Here is a 16,467-nt window from a genome sequence, read left to right on the forward strand (position 1 = left end):
CTGGGAGGGAGGCTGGGAGGGAGCACAGGGGACAGAGGCCTTGCTCACAGCCCCAAGTGAGCCAGTAAGGCGGTGTCACATCCTCATCAGCTGCTCAAGTTCAATGGGGCACCGGAAACGAGGGGAAGGGGCCCTGGGAAGCTGCATTTTGTAGCCAAGTGGGAAACAGGTTCCACCTGTGAACTCTTCATGTGGAGACAGCACTCAACACAAGCATGCGTGGAGAAGCCTGGTGCTCAACTTGGCGACATTACCTTCACGAGGGGGGCCATCAGCCCAGCAGGGAGATCAAAGTAGGGCACGTTGGGGACCAGGCTGGGGTCATCATGGTTGATGTGGGGAGGGCCCTGTCGTCGCATGTGAGGGGGCTGCCCATTGAAGCCATGGGGAGGAGGGCCGAAGTCGGGGTGCTGGGGCCCTCCCCAAGGCGGGTGCTCGTTGATCCCGGGATGAGGCATGCGGTGGCCGGGGTGGTGGTGAGGAGGGCCCATCTCTGTAAAACAGAAACTCGTCTCAGGCCTGCTGGGAAGCCATCAGCTGGGCGGCACCGAATGCCCAGTCATACACGCGCCAACGGAAAGGGGCTCAGAGGCGGGCAAGGACGCCCACACCCACATCCTGGGCCCCCTGCCCAGCACCTTCCCTCCAACTGCTTCACTCACTGCTCGGGGAGATGCAGCGAGGAGGGGGCGGGGGGCCGGGGCTCGGAGTGGCCTGTCCTGCACCCACCGCAGCACCTGACAGACCTGACGGGTGAAGGAAGGAACCACAAGGGAAATCATATGACCAAACAGTGTGATGAGCGGAACTGTGTCCCCTGCAAATCCACCCCCAGTCCTGACCCCAGTACTTCAGAATGTGACCGCATTTGGAAATGAGGCCTTTAAAGAGGTTACTACTTGAAATGAGGCTTGACGAGAGGCCCTGAGCCAATATTGCCTGGTGTATGGAGATGAGAGAGACTGACACACACAGAGGGAAGACTGCCTGGAGACACAGAGAGAGGACGGCTGTCTACAAGCCAAGGAGAGAGGCCGCAGGAGAAACCAAGCCTGCTGACCCCCTATCTCGGGCCTCACCCTGTAGAACTAACAGCGAGAGAAAAGCCTCCTGCTGTCGGAGCTGCCCAGTCTGTGGGCTCTGTGACAGCAGCCCTGGGACACTCACACAAGCAGTAAACCTACTGCTGGTCTCCAAGCTCAATTTACAGTCAAGATGGATCAGAAAATGAAGATACAATCAGTAACAGAAAAGAAATGGAATTTTTAACACACAAACAAAAAACTGACAAAACTAAAGATTCTTTGAAAAAGCCAATAGAAAAAGTGATGAAAGTAGAGACGAGGAACAGGGAACAGCACCACAAGCGCAGGCAGGCCTGGACTCAGTGCCCGCTCACCGCCCGTCTGCCCACCATGGGCGCTGGGGACTTCCTTTTCCGCCAGCACCCCACCATCTCCCCTTCTGCAGGACAGATAGCGCCCTATCCCTGCGGTGAGTGAAAAGCGCAAACAGGGCTTCACACCTCCACAGCCAGACTGACCTCATCTCCCCGCTCCCATCCTGAGGGCCCGGGCTGGGCTTCCCCGTCACCCTACGGCCCTCAGCCTGTCACCCTGGCTCAGGGCACACTGGGCCACACGGCAGGACCTCGAGCAGCGCCGACAGCCTGCTTAGGAGGCCGATCGGCTGGGCACCCCTCCAGGCCCTGCCAGCAAGTGACCTGACCTTTGCAGGGACCGCGGGGCAGGGGGAGGCGTTCGCTCACCAGCAGGGAAGTCCCCCTGGGGGTAGTCGAAGCGGTGCGGGTAGGGCGGCCGCTCGAAGGGGTGCCGCGGGGGGAAGTCGTCCTGCATGAAGCGGGGCGGGAAGCGGTTGAAGTTGTGCGGGTGCGGCGGCTGGTTGAACTGCGGGTGCTGCTGGTGGGGCGGGAAGGGCCCACGGAAGGGCGGTGGCCGCTGCATGCGGAAGGGCGGCTCACGCTGGCCTGCGCCCCAGGGTGGCTGCTCGTGCTGGCTGTTCCAGGGGCCCTCAAACTGGCTGTTCCAGTTGGGGTCGGGCTGGCTGTTCCAGGGCGCGTCACGCTGGCCGTTCCAGCCGGGGTCCCCGCGCTGCTCGCCCCACATACCCTCATGGCTGTTGTTCCAGGGTGGGCAGTGGGGCGGCCCGCCCTGGTGGTGCGGGTACGGGGGCTGCTCGGGAGGCTGCAAGGCAATGAGCGGACGTGAGGCCTGGCCTGCACCAGGCACGCGGGGCACTCAGCACACATCTGCCGGTGTTGCTCTCCGACCATGGAGGCGGCCCGGCCTGAACCCCAGCACCTCCTGGAGCTGCAGGCCTACAGCCCAGCCAGGCACCGCCTCCTTCTCTCTGACTTGTGCAGAGGATGCTGTGGTGCCCACTCGCCCGCACCCTGGGCCCAGACTCTCAAAAAGTGCAGCCACATCTGGGCCGGGGACATCCCCAACCCTGTGCCTGACAGGAGCAGGTGGACAAGCAGCAGCCCCTGAGCCCCTCCAGGTGGCAGTGCAGGGGTGCACCCCCACTACTTCCAGGGCGCAGAGACTGAGCCACGGGGGCCCGCGGCAGACCCTCACCCTGACGACATCCCTTCCCTGTCACTTCTCTCCCCTACGCTGCCTCCTGGAGTCACCTGCCCTCTCAAATCCTTGGTTCAGAGTCTGTACCATTACCAGGAAACATTTTTCCGGAAGCTGAAAACAGGAAGCTCTGCATCTTACTCAGCCACTGCTTTGAAGACTTACAAAGCCAGGATGGCAACCCAAACTCAGGGCCAGCGTGGCCTGTGCCTGGGTGAGGTGCCCAGAGGGCCCACCTCTAGGGTCAGGGCCGGTTGGCTCCAATGACTGCAAGCACAGGGAGGCTGGCCCAGGCCACCACACTCTCAGGACTTTCATGAGAAGCCAGAAAGTCAGACTTTAAGTCTGCCAACTGTTTCAAAACGTGTAAGAGCCCACGTGGGCAGGCCAGTTCGTGGTTTCTGACTGGGGACTTTGGGAGCACTGCTGGCCCTCAGTGAGGGGCCTCGCTGTTGCGAGCCTAACTTGCCAGTCCCTGAAAACAGCGCCAGGAGACACCGGGGCATCTGTTGCCACACCCACAAAGTGGGGATGAGAACTGATCCCACATCAGAGGGCTCACAGCAGGCACTCAGGGGAGGGAGCTGTCTTTGGGGATGCCCCAACTTTCGTGAAGTTACATCTCTTGTCCTGAAGCTGAGGGTGGGCTGGAGGGACCCAGCCACTTGTCAGTCCAGAGCTGTCTCCCTTCCATCCTCACGACCTCTACCAGGGAGGGCCTCACCCACCACGCCCGGTCCTGGGGCAAGTGGACACCCGGGGCTGAGCCTGAACGCTCTCACCAGGCCCAGTGGCCGAAGAGCAAGCTGAGAGGTATTTTCCAGTCATGCTATGCAGGGTGAAATGACCCCTGCCTCAGCCTAGACATTTCCGACCCCAAGGAACCAGGAGACAGGGACCAGGATCCCAGCCCAGAAGACACTGCCAGCCTGATATTCCCGACTCTCCCTTTCCTTACAGAAGCACCATGTTCTTTCTAGGGAGACGAGATGTGGACACTCTGCTGGTCGAACCAGATGAAAAAGAGAAAGAAACAAATCTCCTTGCTGTACTTAACAGTGTGAAATTTCGCAGCACTCACAGGAAGACGGGGACCAGTATCACTGAGACGCCCAGGTAACCAAAGTGCCAGAGAAGGATGTAAAAGGCCTGACTTTCTTCCCTGGCAGGGTCCTCATACCTTGGGAAGACTATCACATTCTTGCCACCAACACCCCGAACACCAGACCCCGCTGCAGAATCTCATTTCCCAGGGAGCGGCTAAAAGCCTATCGACCCGCAGAGGCCACCACCCACTGGCATGCCATCCAGTTAGGCCCAAGTGTGCCCCAGCCAGCTACCCCCGCAACAAGTTTTAAGAGTTACCTGCTGTTGGCCCCAAGGAGCAACAGGGTGAGGCTGGTCAAACCACGGGGGCTTGTTAGGTGGGATCTGGTCGTGGGGCCCAGGGCCCCGGGGCCCCGTGGCGGCAGGGTCCTGGACCCCTCCTGAGGCGTCGTACTCAGAAGAGCCAGGTATCTGGATGGGAGGCTTGCTGTCATCTAGAGCCAGGCAGGAAGGCAGTTAGAAAAGGCCCCCGGCAGCAGGGGGCGCCACCTGAAATGATCTGCAAGCCCTCAGGGACAACCCAGGCTGGCTTTATTTCCAGGTAGACCCTTAATTCCTGACCCCACTGAAAGCTGCCACTGCCTCAGGGAAGGCAGCAAAAAGGAGAGGACTGACTGTGCTCAGGACATATACCCTCTTCTTCAAAAGCTTTACAATAACTATCTTTAGTTTTGCCATATGGATTTTAGTTTGCTCAAGAATTGTATCACTGAGTTTTATTAAATACCGTTTCTGCGTCTAGTTGAAAGATCATTTCTTCCCACCTGATCGGTTACCTTGTTAAATTTTCTAGTATCAAACCATCCTTACGTATTCCCGGGACATACCCTGTTTAGGAATGATGTATGTTTTAAATATTTCGCTAGATTTCACCTGTTAAGATTTTGTTTAGTATTTCTGCTTCCTTGTTCAAAAGTGATCCTGGGTTGCATTTTTAATTCTTTCCCTGTCTCTGCCCACCTGGTGAGTTATCCTAGTCTCGAAAAATGACTTGGATAGCTTTCCTCTCCATTCTCTAGGATGTCTTGTCCAGGAGAAGAACTGTCCCGGTTACAAGGGTTGGATTACATTTACCTGTGAAATCACTTGCCTGGTGCTGGTAAATAAATGAGAATGTGCTCCTCGGCCTGGGCCTGAGACTACAGAACCAGAGCCTTTCTTGGGGGAGAAGACTGCTGTCTGGAGGCTGCCCCCCGAGGGCGGGTGCTGAGGGAGCCGCGTACCAGGCTGGGAGGTTGGCGGGATGGCCGGGGCAGGCGTGGGGGCCGGGGGCGGGGCAGGCGGCGGCGGTGTGGCCTTGACTTCGGCTTCCATTTGTGGCATCTGGATCTGCTGCTGCTGCTGCTGCTGCTGCTGCTGCTGCTGCTGCTGCTGCTGCTGCTGCTGTTGCTGCTGCTGCTGCTGCTGCTGCTGCTGCTGCTGGGCCAGGCTGTTGACAAACTCCTCGTGCTGGGTCTTGAGGGTCTGGATCTGCTGCTGGAAAGCCAGCTGCACCGGCTGGACCACCGAGGAGTACTCACTGATGAGGGTTGCCTGGCGGAGGTAAGGGCAGCTGGTGCTCAGGAGCTGCACAGGGACAGATGCCTGCGGGGCACCCAGGAGGTCGGGGTGCTGCCATGGGCAGCCAGGCCCGGGACCCAGGGCAGGCAGGCGATGGTCACATCACTGTCAACCTGGGCTTGACCACCACAGAGCATCTCAATCTAGCCAGATCTGGTGATGTTCAGTGCAGGGCAGTTTAGAATCCCTAACAATGGGGGCAAACAAGGCAGCCAGGCCCTGGACTGCAGTGCAGTTAAAATCCCACCACGACACATGTCCTAGGACGCGCTCACAAGCTGCATTTGTTTCTTGCTATACAGCTTTGAGCAAGTTCCAACCTCCCTGGAGCCTTAATTTTCTCATCTGTAAAACGGGAAAACAAGACCTACCTTGGAGGATCTGGGGGAAAATTCATTGAAAGAGCCCAGGGTGGCTCCGTAACCACGAGCTGCTACCACCAGTGCAGGAGGAGAAAAGCAGTGAGTTGTCACTGAGGTATGGCAGTGTGAGCCCGTTTTTATTTACCAACAAAAAAAGGGGGTAAAATTTAGAGAAAGTCTGAAATGCACTTTCCTCGTTTGCCTTTCTGAGCATGAAAGCGTCTCCCCAGCGGGGAGGGTGGCAGTCAGGAGCATCAGAGAAAACGGTCAACACAGAGTTTCTGACAGGCAACCAGACCTTTGTAGGAAGATGACATCTTCCGGCCTGAGAAATTGGGGCACAAACTGTAATTTTATTCTAGCTGCTGCAGATGGGGCAGCAATGCTGGTGCCACAGCAGAGGAGCTCTGGTCCTCCTCTCCCTGCCCTGTGACCCTGTCCTCTGAGCAGGTGCCCCCTCAGAGAGAAGCAGATCGTGCACAGGGGAACAACGTGCATGACACGACGACTGCAGCGGCCCAGACTACATCGGGGTTTCCTCACACTCCCATTGTGCCTAGAGGACCAGCACAAATGGGCCAAGACACCACTGAGAGCAGCTTCTAAACCAGGCACCTCGGTCACAAGGGCGCCAGGAAGAAAGTCCGGTGGGCTCACAGAGGACGTGCTCGTCAGCTGCTGTGCACGGGGTGGGGCCCAGAAGCTGCTTCTCAGACCCCAGCCTCCTACCTCTCACCACCATCCTGGGGGGCACATCTGGGAGCCCAGTTTGGAAAATGCCACCAGATCTCTGGGTCACCACCCCACTGGCCACGTGCAGCCCAGGTAGGGCAAGCAGGCCCCCTGACTTCCAGGAACGTGCAGGGGTGGCAGCAGGCAGACCCTCCGATGGTACCGCCCTGCCCCGGGGAGTGGTGTGGGGGTGGTGACACTCACCTGGTACTGGCCGAGCCCCAGGGCCGGGCTCTGTAACTGCTGGATGATGGAGTCGTCAAAGTAGCCGTTCTTCTCCCAGAGCTGCAGGAGCTGGATGTGGGGGAGGAGGGAGAGACCACGTCAGGGGGAAACCAGCGCCACCCGCCCCCCGGCCCCTCTCCCCTGCCCTTCCCGGCTGCCCCACATACCCGGGCGATCTTCTGCTGCTTGTCCTCCTCCACAGCCAAGAAGCTGGTACAGTAGATGGGCACCACAACCTTCTGCAGGGCGGCCAGCAGCTCCCTGGCCTGCTTGCGCTGGCTGTGAGGGAGAGACCTTCCGCGCGTCAGGGCCCTGGGGCGGGACCCGGCCACGCGCCCGTTACCATCGCGGCTCCAGCCACAGCACCCTCTGCCTTCTTGGGACACGGGCCCCCAACCCGGCCGGGACAAGGGCTGGGCTGCCTGCAAGACCTGTGCTGGGGCCTGGGCCCAAGTGACAGACGGACAGCGGTGGGTGGAGGGAAAGAACACAGCTTGGGGGCCTGCAGAACAAGGCCTGTCACCCTGGGCCCCTCATCAGTAAAATAACTCTCCCCTCCCAGGGTGGCATGAGGATGGAGAGACGCAGGCCTGGGAGAGCCCCAGCTGTCCACAGGGCTCTGGGCCTGGTCCACGTAGCTGCGCTCAGCACTGTCACGGCCTCTGCACAAGGAAACTTGGGCTTCCAGGAGGCAGAGGGAGTGTGCGGGCTGCCAGGTGCCTAGGAGCATGAGGCCGGGCAGGGTGAGGCAGCCTCTTGGGGGCACTCAGTGTATAAATGGGTGAGGAGGCCCCCCAAGGCTGTGCAATGAGGTGGCAGAGCTCCCAGGGGAGGACATGGGAAAGAAGGTGGGCGGCTGGAACCCCTCCCAGAGGAAGCTCAGAAAGGGCAGCGAGTGCCAGGATTGGGAAGCTAGGCTGGGCCGGGGGGTGGGGAGGTCCAAGCAGGAGGACAGGGCGAGAGGCACTGGGCTCCCAAGAGTGAGGCTTGGGAAGAGCGTGGCTGGAGGAGTGCCAGAAACAGGGCCACCTCCCCAGAGCTGCCTGGAGTTGGCACAGCGGCGGGTGAAGGAGGGCAGACAAGGTTGCAAACGGCTGCTTATTTCCCAGCGGAGGAGAAATAAGGGAAGGACGAGGCAGAAGCGCCGAGTGAGAACCAAACCACCTGGGTGGCAAAGGAAGCAGGGAGGGCTGGGGCCCCAGCTGCACGTGGGCAGAAGACAGGTGAGACCCAGGGCTGATTCTGCTGCCCTCACAGGAGCTATCCTTCAGCCTGCCAAGTTCAAAGCCAACGTGGCAGCCGGTCTTCCCAGCTACAGGCTAGCCTCACTAGCACTGTGTGCGTCCACCTGTCTCTGGCCCAAGCATCTGGTTTCTTGACTTCTGTCATAAGGCACCAAAGAATGGTGTGGAAGTAAACACCAGCCTGGCCTTGGGAGGGTTGTGTGTGGGGCTGGGACAGAGGGTTAGCTCAGGGGACCCTACTGGAAGATTCCTGAAGGAGAGCAGAGTCAGGTGACGGGTGGGTGTGTAGGTAAGTGAAGAGGGGCTGGCAGCTGACAGAGAGACACTGAAAAACACTCAGAAACTACCCCGAGGAGAGCAAGGAGCGAAGAGACAGCATCCCAACTGAATGTGGGGGGCGGGTGTCCTCCTGATGGAGGGCTCTTGGCCCAGACCGGCCCTCCCCTGGGGTCTTTGGAAGTGATCCCCAGACCCAGGACAGGCCCGGCTCCGGAGTGCAGAGCAGCGGCCCAGGAGAGGGAGAAGGAGCGGGGGAAGGCAGAGGGCAGGCCCTCACCAGTGGTGTAGCACGTCGTTGATCAAGTAGATGAGGTGCAGCCGCAGCTCGAAGTGCGCCCCATCAGCCGTGATGCGGTTCCGGAGGTGGCCGGCCATCAGCTCACAGTGCGGGGGGGACTTGGCATTGCTGAACATCCAATTCTTCCCGGCCTGCAACAGCCAGGGTGGTGGGTGAGTGGGGCTGGGCAGGGCACGCCCCATGGCCTGGCCTGACTTCTGTCTCTCTTGGCAGCCCTTGGAGGTCCTCAAGAAGGAAGGGAAGGGAGAGACGGGGTGCCTCTAGAGCAGCCCCGGCCCAGACAGGCTGCGGGGACTCCCAGCTCATCAGGAACACTCTGCACTCTCCCCAACTCCTGCCCTCACCGAGATGGCATCTTTGGTGCAGGTGTCAATGATGGGCTGCAGCAGGTTGTCAAACTCATTCATATCCAGCTGGGTCTCCTCCAGGAGCTTCTGCATCTGCTGCTCTACCGCGTGGGCCACGGCTGCCGTCACCTGCTCCTGGGAGGCCAGGCAGGACCAAGACTGCGTGAGGAGAGGCCTCCACCCGGGCCCCTCAAGGCTGGCCCACCAGTACCCTGACCCCCACACGAGGAGGTCCCATTCCTCACACCCAAAGTCCCTGACACGCATCTGTGACTCACAGGCACAGCACACAGACTGGGCCAAGGACAGAGCCAGACAAGATACCGTGGGAGATGATGTCTGCTGCCCAGGTGACAGACGGAAAAATTAAGACCCAGAGAAACAGGCAACCTCTGCACATCAATTCACCCAAAAAAGAAACGAAAATGAATGACGGGTGTGAACACAGTATGGAGGGGACACGTAAATGGTCCCCAGTCAAGCAAAAGGAGAGCAACTTCACTAGCTATCAGGGAACTGGAAATCAAAACACGATGCCAGGCTTCTGCCTGTTAGGTTGGCAAACTGAGACACTGGCTGAGATCCAGCACTGCTGTGGGACAGGTGGTCAGCCCGGGGCCGGCTGAGGCTGGAGTGGCCAGCCTGCGAAGAGCTCTGTACAGAAACCACGGGTGAGTGTTCTGAAATGGTTTGCTTTCAGTAACACAACAGTAACTTTACATATTAACTCTAGTAATAAAACTGGGGCAGGTGTTTCAGGTGTCTTATTTTTTGTTCATCTTATTTTCTGGTAATACATCCTACTGTGTTTGGCTAGAATATGAGACTGTGACAGATCAGGACAAAAGGGTCCTTCCTCACAACAGCTTGGGGTGACCTGACTAGCAGAGGCTGGTGCCAATGGCACCAGAGGCCACCTGGCATTCTCCGTTACACAACTTCTAACGTGCAGTCTTGCTTGTCAGTCTCCACCCTAGCACAACAGGTGTGCGTGTATCCAAGCTTGTGCAATGATCTCACTGGGGTGAGAAGCAAGCTCGGTGTCCAGCATCGGGATCATGCTAAACACAACACAGGGGGACTGCAGCACTGGAGTGACAATGGTGGCGATGCACGGAGCCCCGGGCCACAAGCTGTCCCCATCCTCAGTGCTGACATCTATTATTAGTACCAATGTACAGATGTAAAAACTAAGGCAGAGAGAGTGAGCTCTGGGTACCCACCTCAGAATGAGAGGGGAAGGGGAGCAGGCCCGTACCTGTCTGAGGGCCAGCAGGTGCTGCTCCTGCTGCTGCAGGTTCCACTGGCTCTGCTGGATGAGCTCGTCCATGGACGGGGTTCCCTGGGCTGGCGGGATGGGCGCAGCAGGGGCCAGCGGGGGCTGTGGCAGGGGTGGCAGGGCCGTGGTCGGCTCCAGCTCTGGGGCCTGCTGCTTGCAGATGACTGGCAGGGGAGGAGGAGAGGTGGCCCCATGAGGAGGTGGCTGGGGTCCAAGTGTCCCCTTGGCTGTCTCTTGGGCAGCTCTAAGCCAAAGGGGCTCCTCAAACAGGCATGTTTCCTCTCACCCCACGCTCCACCCCCTCCAGAGCCCCCTGCTGCTCCAAGGCTGGCACAGCTACACCCACAGACCCAAGCCAAAAGCCAAGACGGTACGTGCACCTCTCCTTTGCACCTCATGCTAACAAGCTGCCCCCCGTAGTCAAGTCACCCTCTTAGATCACATGCCAAGCTGTGTCCTGCCGCCACTGCCATGACTCTGCTGTCACCTGCATCACTCTGGGAACTGGTTTCCCTGTGTCCAGTCCTGCCCTGCCACCCCTCCCCTGCCAAGGACCAGCCTCAGGTGGTACCAAGACTAGACAAGCACAGAAATGGCGAGAGAGCATCTTGGCACTTTTATAGCAATTTGACGTTTCCCAGCTCACACTTTTATTTTGCAAAACTATACTTTCCACAACAGGTTGGAAAAACACACAAAACCAGCTCTTTATTAGAGTCTGTGAGGCACCATTCTAGAACAGTCCTGGGTCTCAGTCCTCTCAAACTACCAGAATGAAGAGCTGGCTACAACAGGCTGACCCTGCTCCGGAACACAGTCCTGATATCCTTCAAAAACTCCCCCAAAGCTTCCAGAATCCCCAATTCCTTGACAAGCCAAACCTGCCTGCTCTGCATTCTCCCTTCTGGCCACTCCAAGAATCTCTTCTCTTCTGGGCTTAGACACCCTGAGCTTTTGTCCCCTCTACTCCCCAGCCCCTCCTAAGGCTTGTTCCTCTGCCCAAACACCCTTGTCTCCTCAGTTTCCATCTGCCTAACTCTGACATGTCCTTCAACAGCAACGGAGATACTGTTTCCTGCAGAAATCACTTCCTGAGCCCCAATCTTTCCCTGCTAGAAGCACCCCAACCCTGCCCCCCTCCACTATGGCACCAAGTTCCCAGCATCCCCGATTTCTGACCTTCCAGGGTGAGAGTGGGCTCTCTTCACAGGGGAAGCAGCTCTTGCCTTACAGTCACTCAAGGCAAAACATTGTCTTCCTCTGCCCAGCGATGCCACCCGCAGCAACATCCAACCAGTGCTTCAGTTCACAGATTCTATCCCTTAACCCCACCTGCCCCCATGCCTATTCCCTCCACTCAACCCGCCAACTTAAATCGGACATTACCATCAACTGCCAGCTTCATTGGTCCCAGCCTATACTCATGCTCCCTCCAGCCTGTCCTCCACACAGGCCACATGGATCCATCTCTCCCTAGTTTCAAATTCTCTCGTGGCTTCCAGCTGCCTATGGCAGGGAGTTTATAAAGTTGATGTCCTGGGGCCAAGGAACGGCTACTCTAGAAACACGTAAGCACATACAACATTTTGCCTACAATTTCAGGCAGCTGACTTCCTCCACCCTCATCTCAAACCTAAACAGGCAACAAAAGAACCCCCGGACTAAGGAAGAAAACCCAAACTTCCCCCCGGTATTGACCACTCCAGATCAAACCCTTCCCTTGTCTATGTATGTCTATGCTCCAGCCATGCTGGGCTTCTCATGGTTTCTCCCCCCGGTTCTCCAAACACACTGTGCTTGTTCAAGACCCTGTACTTTTGCTGTGCCTTACAAATGCTTTGTTGAACACCTATTGTGTGCTATCTATTAAAAACAATGACCCAAACAAAGTCTAGTTGGCCTCGGGGCACCTGTAGTCCAGGCAGCATTCACCTTTCAATCGACTTGGCAATCTGGAACACAACCTATTTAGAAACTAGGGATTCACTACTGAACAAGACAGATAAGCGCTCAGGGACCCTACCACCGGGTGACTAATTGTCTGTTAGTCAAAGACCAGCTGCGATTCCTAACCCCAACTTAAACTCTTTTTAAAGGCCAGAATCCTGATGCCCAACTCTATGAACATAAACAGCTGCCAAGAACAAAAACACATAGGACAATTCATTTTGATTAAGACTGCAACCATCTTAAATGCACAAAAACCCTGCCGGACCCAGAGAGCCCGAAAAAGGGGCTGGAGGGTACCCGCCCCGAGGGTCCTATCCAGTCAGGCTTCTATCACTTCCTCCCTCGAAAACACTGAAGCAGTCACTCTACTTCGCTGACCTCAGTCATCACGTTTGCAAGACAACAGTAAAATTCCTGATCCAGAGCCCAGGAGGAGGATCGATAACCTCGTTCTCCATTTCACTCGGACCCAGCAGCCGCACGGTGCAGGGCACTGGGAACAGCGGAAGGGATCGCGAAGACCAAGCTAACCCATTTTCACAGTGAAAGAGCACGCGACCCCAAAGAAGGCGGTTTGTGGCAGAGCCCAAAATGGAATCAGAGAAAGGAATCACTCGAGGGGGCGGCCTGAGAGCTGATGAAGACTCACGCTGCTGCTGCTCTAGCGCCAATTTGCACTTGTAGTAACTGTAGAACTCGCCACCAAATAGAAACGAGAATTTCGGGTTGTCCTTCTGCTTCTCCATCGTCATCTTTTCAAACTCGGGCCCGTTCCGAGCCACGAACTGGGCCAGCTTGTCGATGACATTTCGAAGCTCCTGGTCTGGAAGACGGAGAAAAGGCCACGCGGGGCGTCAGTGAGGACCGCCCAAATCCGGGGGCCCTGGCGTCCCAGCCCGCGTCCGTCGGGCCGGGGTCCCTAGGGGTGGGCCTCAGAGATGCCGCCCTTGTACGGGTCCCGATAGGGGCCAGAAGCTCGCCGGGAATGCGGGGATACGAGGGAGAGGCCGCAGGCGAACCCGAGAGGCCGAGCCCCGCCCCCTCCTGGGCCCGGAGATCCCGGGCGGCTGAGCGGACCAACAAGGAATTCCGGGAGGAGAGAAACGGCCCCTAAGCCGGGGCTGGGCCTCACCGTCGGGCGGCAGCGGCATCTCCATGGCTCCGGCAGCGGGGAACGTCCTCCGGCGCCTCACGATCGCCCACCAGGGCCGTCTGCGGAAGCCGGCCGGAAGTGGCGTGAGGGGCCTTTTACGGCTGGCCTCGCGGGCTGCTTCCGCCCGCCACTTACGGCCGTCGCCGGGAAACCCCGGAAGTGAGGGCACTATGCGGGCGGGAAGCAGCAGCTCAAGGCGGGACGCGGGGGGGAGGGGCTATCGATGCGCACGCGTAGGTGCTCTCCCGCGCATGTGCGGAGTGAGCTCCAGTAGCGCGACGCCTGGGAACGGCTGGAACGGCGCGGATGGCAATTAGCGGTGGCTGGGGCGTCCTCCCAGGTCCGCGTCCCAATCCAAGGGCCTGGCTGGCCGCGTTCTCCGAGGGACGAGGGGGCCTGGGGAATTCCTGCCCTGATCAGGCCCTTTTCTTTCTTGCGGGGCGGCGGTGAGGAAAATCAGAGGTGAGGTGCGTCCTGGAGGCTCCTGGACCGCGGTGCAGTCACATCCTCCCGGGCCCGCTAGGAGGTAGAAGCAGAACCGTGAGGCTATAGGCTTGACGGGGATGGAACCAGGCTTATGGAGGTTCAAAAGATCTTTCTGCTCGGTTTCTTTCCCTCGATCCAACACTTTGATAAGGAAGACTTTAGGCCGAGGGGACCCCCGCACCCTCACCGGTCTCAGACTGCATGCGCCCCATTGGGACTCGCGTGGCTTCTGTGCAGTTGTTCAAGCAGCATGGGACGAGCGAGCGCCCACAACCTGCGGGTACCCGGCTTTCAGTGGGCACGGCGCCCTCTTGAACTTAACGTTACGTTGCTCTTGAAACGATAAAATTTGACGCGTGCTAATTGTCGGGGAAAGATAACAAGCGGCAGCAAACGTTAGAGAACTGCAGATTTTCGGCTTCCCCCGTGATAGGCCATTGTTTGTTTTTGGGGTTTTTTGTACTTTTTAAATTGAAGGTACTGGGGATTGAACCCAGGACTTACTGCTTGCTAAGCATGCCCTCTACCACTAAGCTGTACCCACCTCCCCAGAGATTGCCATTGTTAACATTAACTCTTGGTTGTCTGTACCTCCCTGTTTTTTCTGAAAATAGATGTCCGTGTGTTTTAGATACATTTCTTTATTGTTACTAAATTTCTCCATCTCACACTTATGGACTATCTCCTGTAAGCCAGATACGGCTCTAGACCAGAGGCTATCAAACTTCTATAAAGGGCCAGATAGCAAATATTTTGGGCCAAGAGGCAAAATCGAGGAATTTTAGTAGATGCTTTATATAACCAAAGAAAAAGTGTCCAGAACACTTATTTGTTGGTGGAATTTAAAATAGAATAATTGAGCACAGTTTTAAACGAGGTCTAATGAGAAGAACAGAATGCTTTGGGGGGATTCCAAGTTAATCTTTCCTGTTATCAATTGATTGCAAATGTTCACCTGTGAAAACCATTCTTGGTTCACAGAAAGGCAGGCTGGATGTAGCTTGTGGAAAACAATGGACAAGTCAGACCTGAGCTCTCATGAGCCCACACCACAGTCTGGGTAGGCAGAGACCCATAAATCAGTAAACATATATATCATCTCAAAGGTGTTAACCAAGGAAGACAGAAGGGTGCTGAGACCTTGATAAGGGAGGAGGGCCGTGTCTACACTGATAGGGTTATCTGAGAAGGCCCTTGAGAGGTGAGGTTTGCACTGAGAGCCCACGTAAGAGGCATGGGAACCGTCCAGCCAGAGGGAGTATCAGGGGACTGCTCTGTTTAGTATAATGCTCAGTAATCTGGATAGTGTAATTTTTCCATGCCAGTCGAGATGTGTATCAAGAAGCCTTAACCTGTGATCCACCATGGATGGACTTGAGATACATAGCACAATATTGTCAAAATTGTGCACTTTTGTGAGTTGAAGATAGACAGCACTTATCAAATTTTTGACAGAATCTGGGAACCAAAACGCGTTAGAAATTTGTATGGTCATTTTTTAATGACTGCGTAGGACAGTGTGGTGTGGATTTACTGTAATTTATTGAAGCCAGACTCTATGGAGTCCCTTGCGTTGCTTCCACTTTTAGACCACTATTAAAAGTTTTAGTGTATACCTAGGTCTTGTGCTGGGTCAAAGCAGTATCAGCAACTGGTCCTCAGACAGGTAGTCCACCTGTGGTCACTGCTATCATACATTCATTTCAGTGTTTAAAATGCTGTTTGAGATTGCAAATTTAAGCCTCACAGGGCTTCGCCCAGGCCCGTTTCAGTGGGCCACGTCAGAATGCACTCGTCAGAAGAAAGCAGTAGAGAGAGCTGCTAGACGTAGAGGCTGCAGCAGAGGTGGTCTGTCTCCCAGGACCTGGAAACAAAACTCTTAAGTCAACAAGTGTAATGCACACCCCTTGGTGAGATGAACTTGCTGAGGGGACCCACCTAAGAAGCAAAATGGGAAAGAATTTAAAAACCATACGTATACCCACTTTGGTCCTGCACGTGTGCTGTAAGGAATTTACCCCAAATCAGGAGCGTGTGCTACACTGTGTACTGCAAACTTATCCCATTAAAATAGTCATTAACGAGCAGCAATAGGGGTTGGTTAATTATAGCATATCCTATAATACCATGTACACAGACACAAAATCAAGGGGAGAATATTTAATAACATGGGGAAATGTTTCTGGTATTTTTTTAAAAAAGCAGATTACAAAATAATACGTACAATATGCCAGTTTTGAATAAAGTGTATATTACCCTCCCCAGAGGCAACTGCTATGTCCAGATTCTTGTGTATCTTTTCAGAGATAAACTATATTCACAAGCACCTTTATTTATCAGTGATGCATTTTGGAAGTCATTCTGTCCTGCTCTTTTTGACATCTGTATAGTGTAAGTAATTTTTTGGCTTTAATCATTTTTTTCAAACGTAAAAAATAGATAGACAATAAAAGTTATCAAAAACACAGTGGGTGACTGAGGAAATCTAGGCCCAAGCTTTGGTGTGACTGTTGCCTCGTCTCCCATAGTAACTGGACCCCGTGTGGTCAACTAGCTGAAGCCATGGCAGGAGGAATGTCTTATGGGAACAGAAAAGGTTTGGTCCTGTCCTAGGCAATGAGCATTCCTTGGGCCGGATTACATGTCACCCAACGAACCTCTGGTCACAGAGGAGCTGCCCTGGGGAGACAAAAGAGGAGGGTTCCAGTGTCTGGGAGAGGACATCCCCGAGGGGGTTCGGGTTCTGCGTCTGAGCAATGGGGCCATCCCTAGTCCTGGTCCTGCCTGACTCATGGGTGACAGCATCCTGGGCAGAGCCTCTCAAGGCCCTGTTGGAACTGCAGCA

General features: G+C 56.0%; 1 protein-coding gene across 4 annotated transcripts in view; it reads right to left on the minus strand.

Moving 5' to 3' along the window:
• Positions 1 to 13,274, minus strand: part of CHERP (calcium homeostasis endoplasmic reticulum protein) — a 17,964-nt gene extending 4,690 nt beyond the window's left edge. The window contains exons 1-12 of one of the 4 annotated variants that reach the window (XM_064479955.1): positions 13,116 to 13,274; positions 12,633 to 12,806; positions 10,013 to 10,197; positions 8,752 to 8,889; positions 8,387 to 8,538; positions 6,754 to 6,865; positions 6,566 to 6,655; positions 4,931 to 5,240; positions 3,966 to 4,141; positions 1,769 to 2,204; positions 663 to 746; positions 255 to 493 (exon numbers count right to left, since the gene is read on the minus strand). In XM_064479955.1, coding sequence (XP_064336025.1) covers positions 255 to 493; positions 663 to 746; positions 1,769 to 2,204; positions 3,966 to 4,141; positions 4,931 to 5,240; positions 6,566 to 6,655; positions 6,754 to 6,865; positions 8,387 to 8,538; positions 8,752 to 8,889; positions 10,013 to 10,197; positions 12,633 to 12,806; positions 13,116 to 13,140 — 2,121 coding nt within the window. In that variant the 5' untranslated portion in view covers positions 13,141 to 13,274. Of the gene's footprint in view, positions 1 to 254; positions 494 to 662; positions 747 to 1,768; positions 2,205 to 3,965; positions 4,142 to 4,930; positions 5,241 to 6,565; positions 6,656 to 6,753; positions 6,899 to 8,386; positions 8,539 to 8,751; positions 8,890 to 10,012; positions 10,198 to 12,632; positions 12,807 to 13,115 lie in introns of all 4 variants that reach the window. The other 3 variants (XM_031437517.2, XM_031437520.2, XM_031437519.2) reach the window with 3 other exon arrangements.
• Between the last annotated feature and the right edge of the window lie 3,193 nt (positions 13,275 to 16,467).

This window comes from Camelus dromedarius, chromosome 27 (genome assembly GCF_036321535.1).
Source record: "Camelus dromedarius isolate mCamDro1 chromosome 27, mCamDro1.pat, whole genome shotgun sequence".
NCBI lineage: Eukaryota > Metazoa > Chordata > Mammalia > Artiodactyla > Camelidae > Camelus > Camelus dromedarius.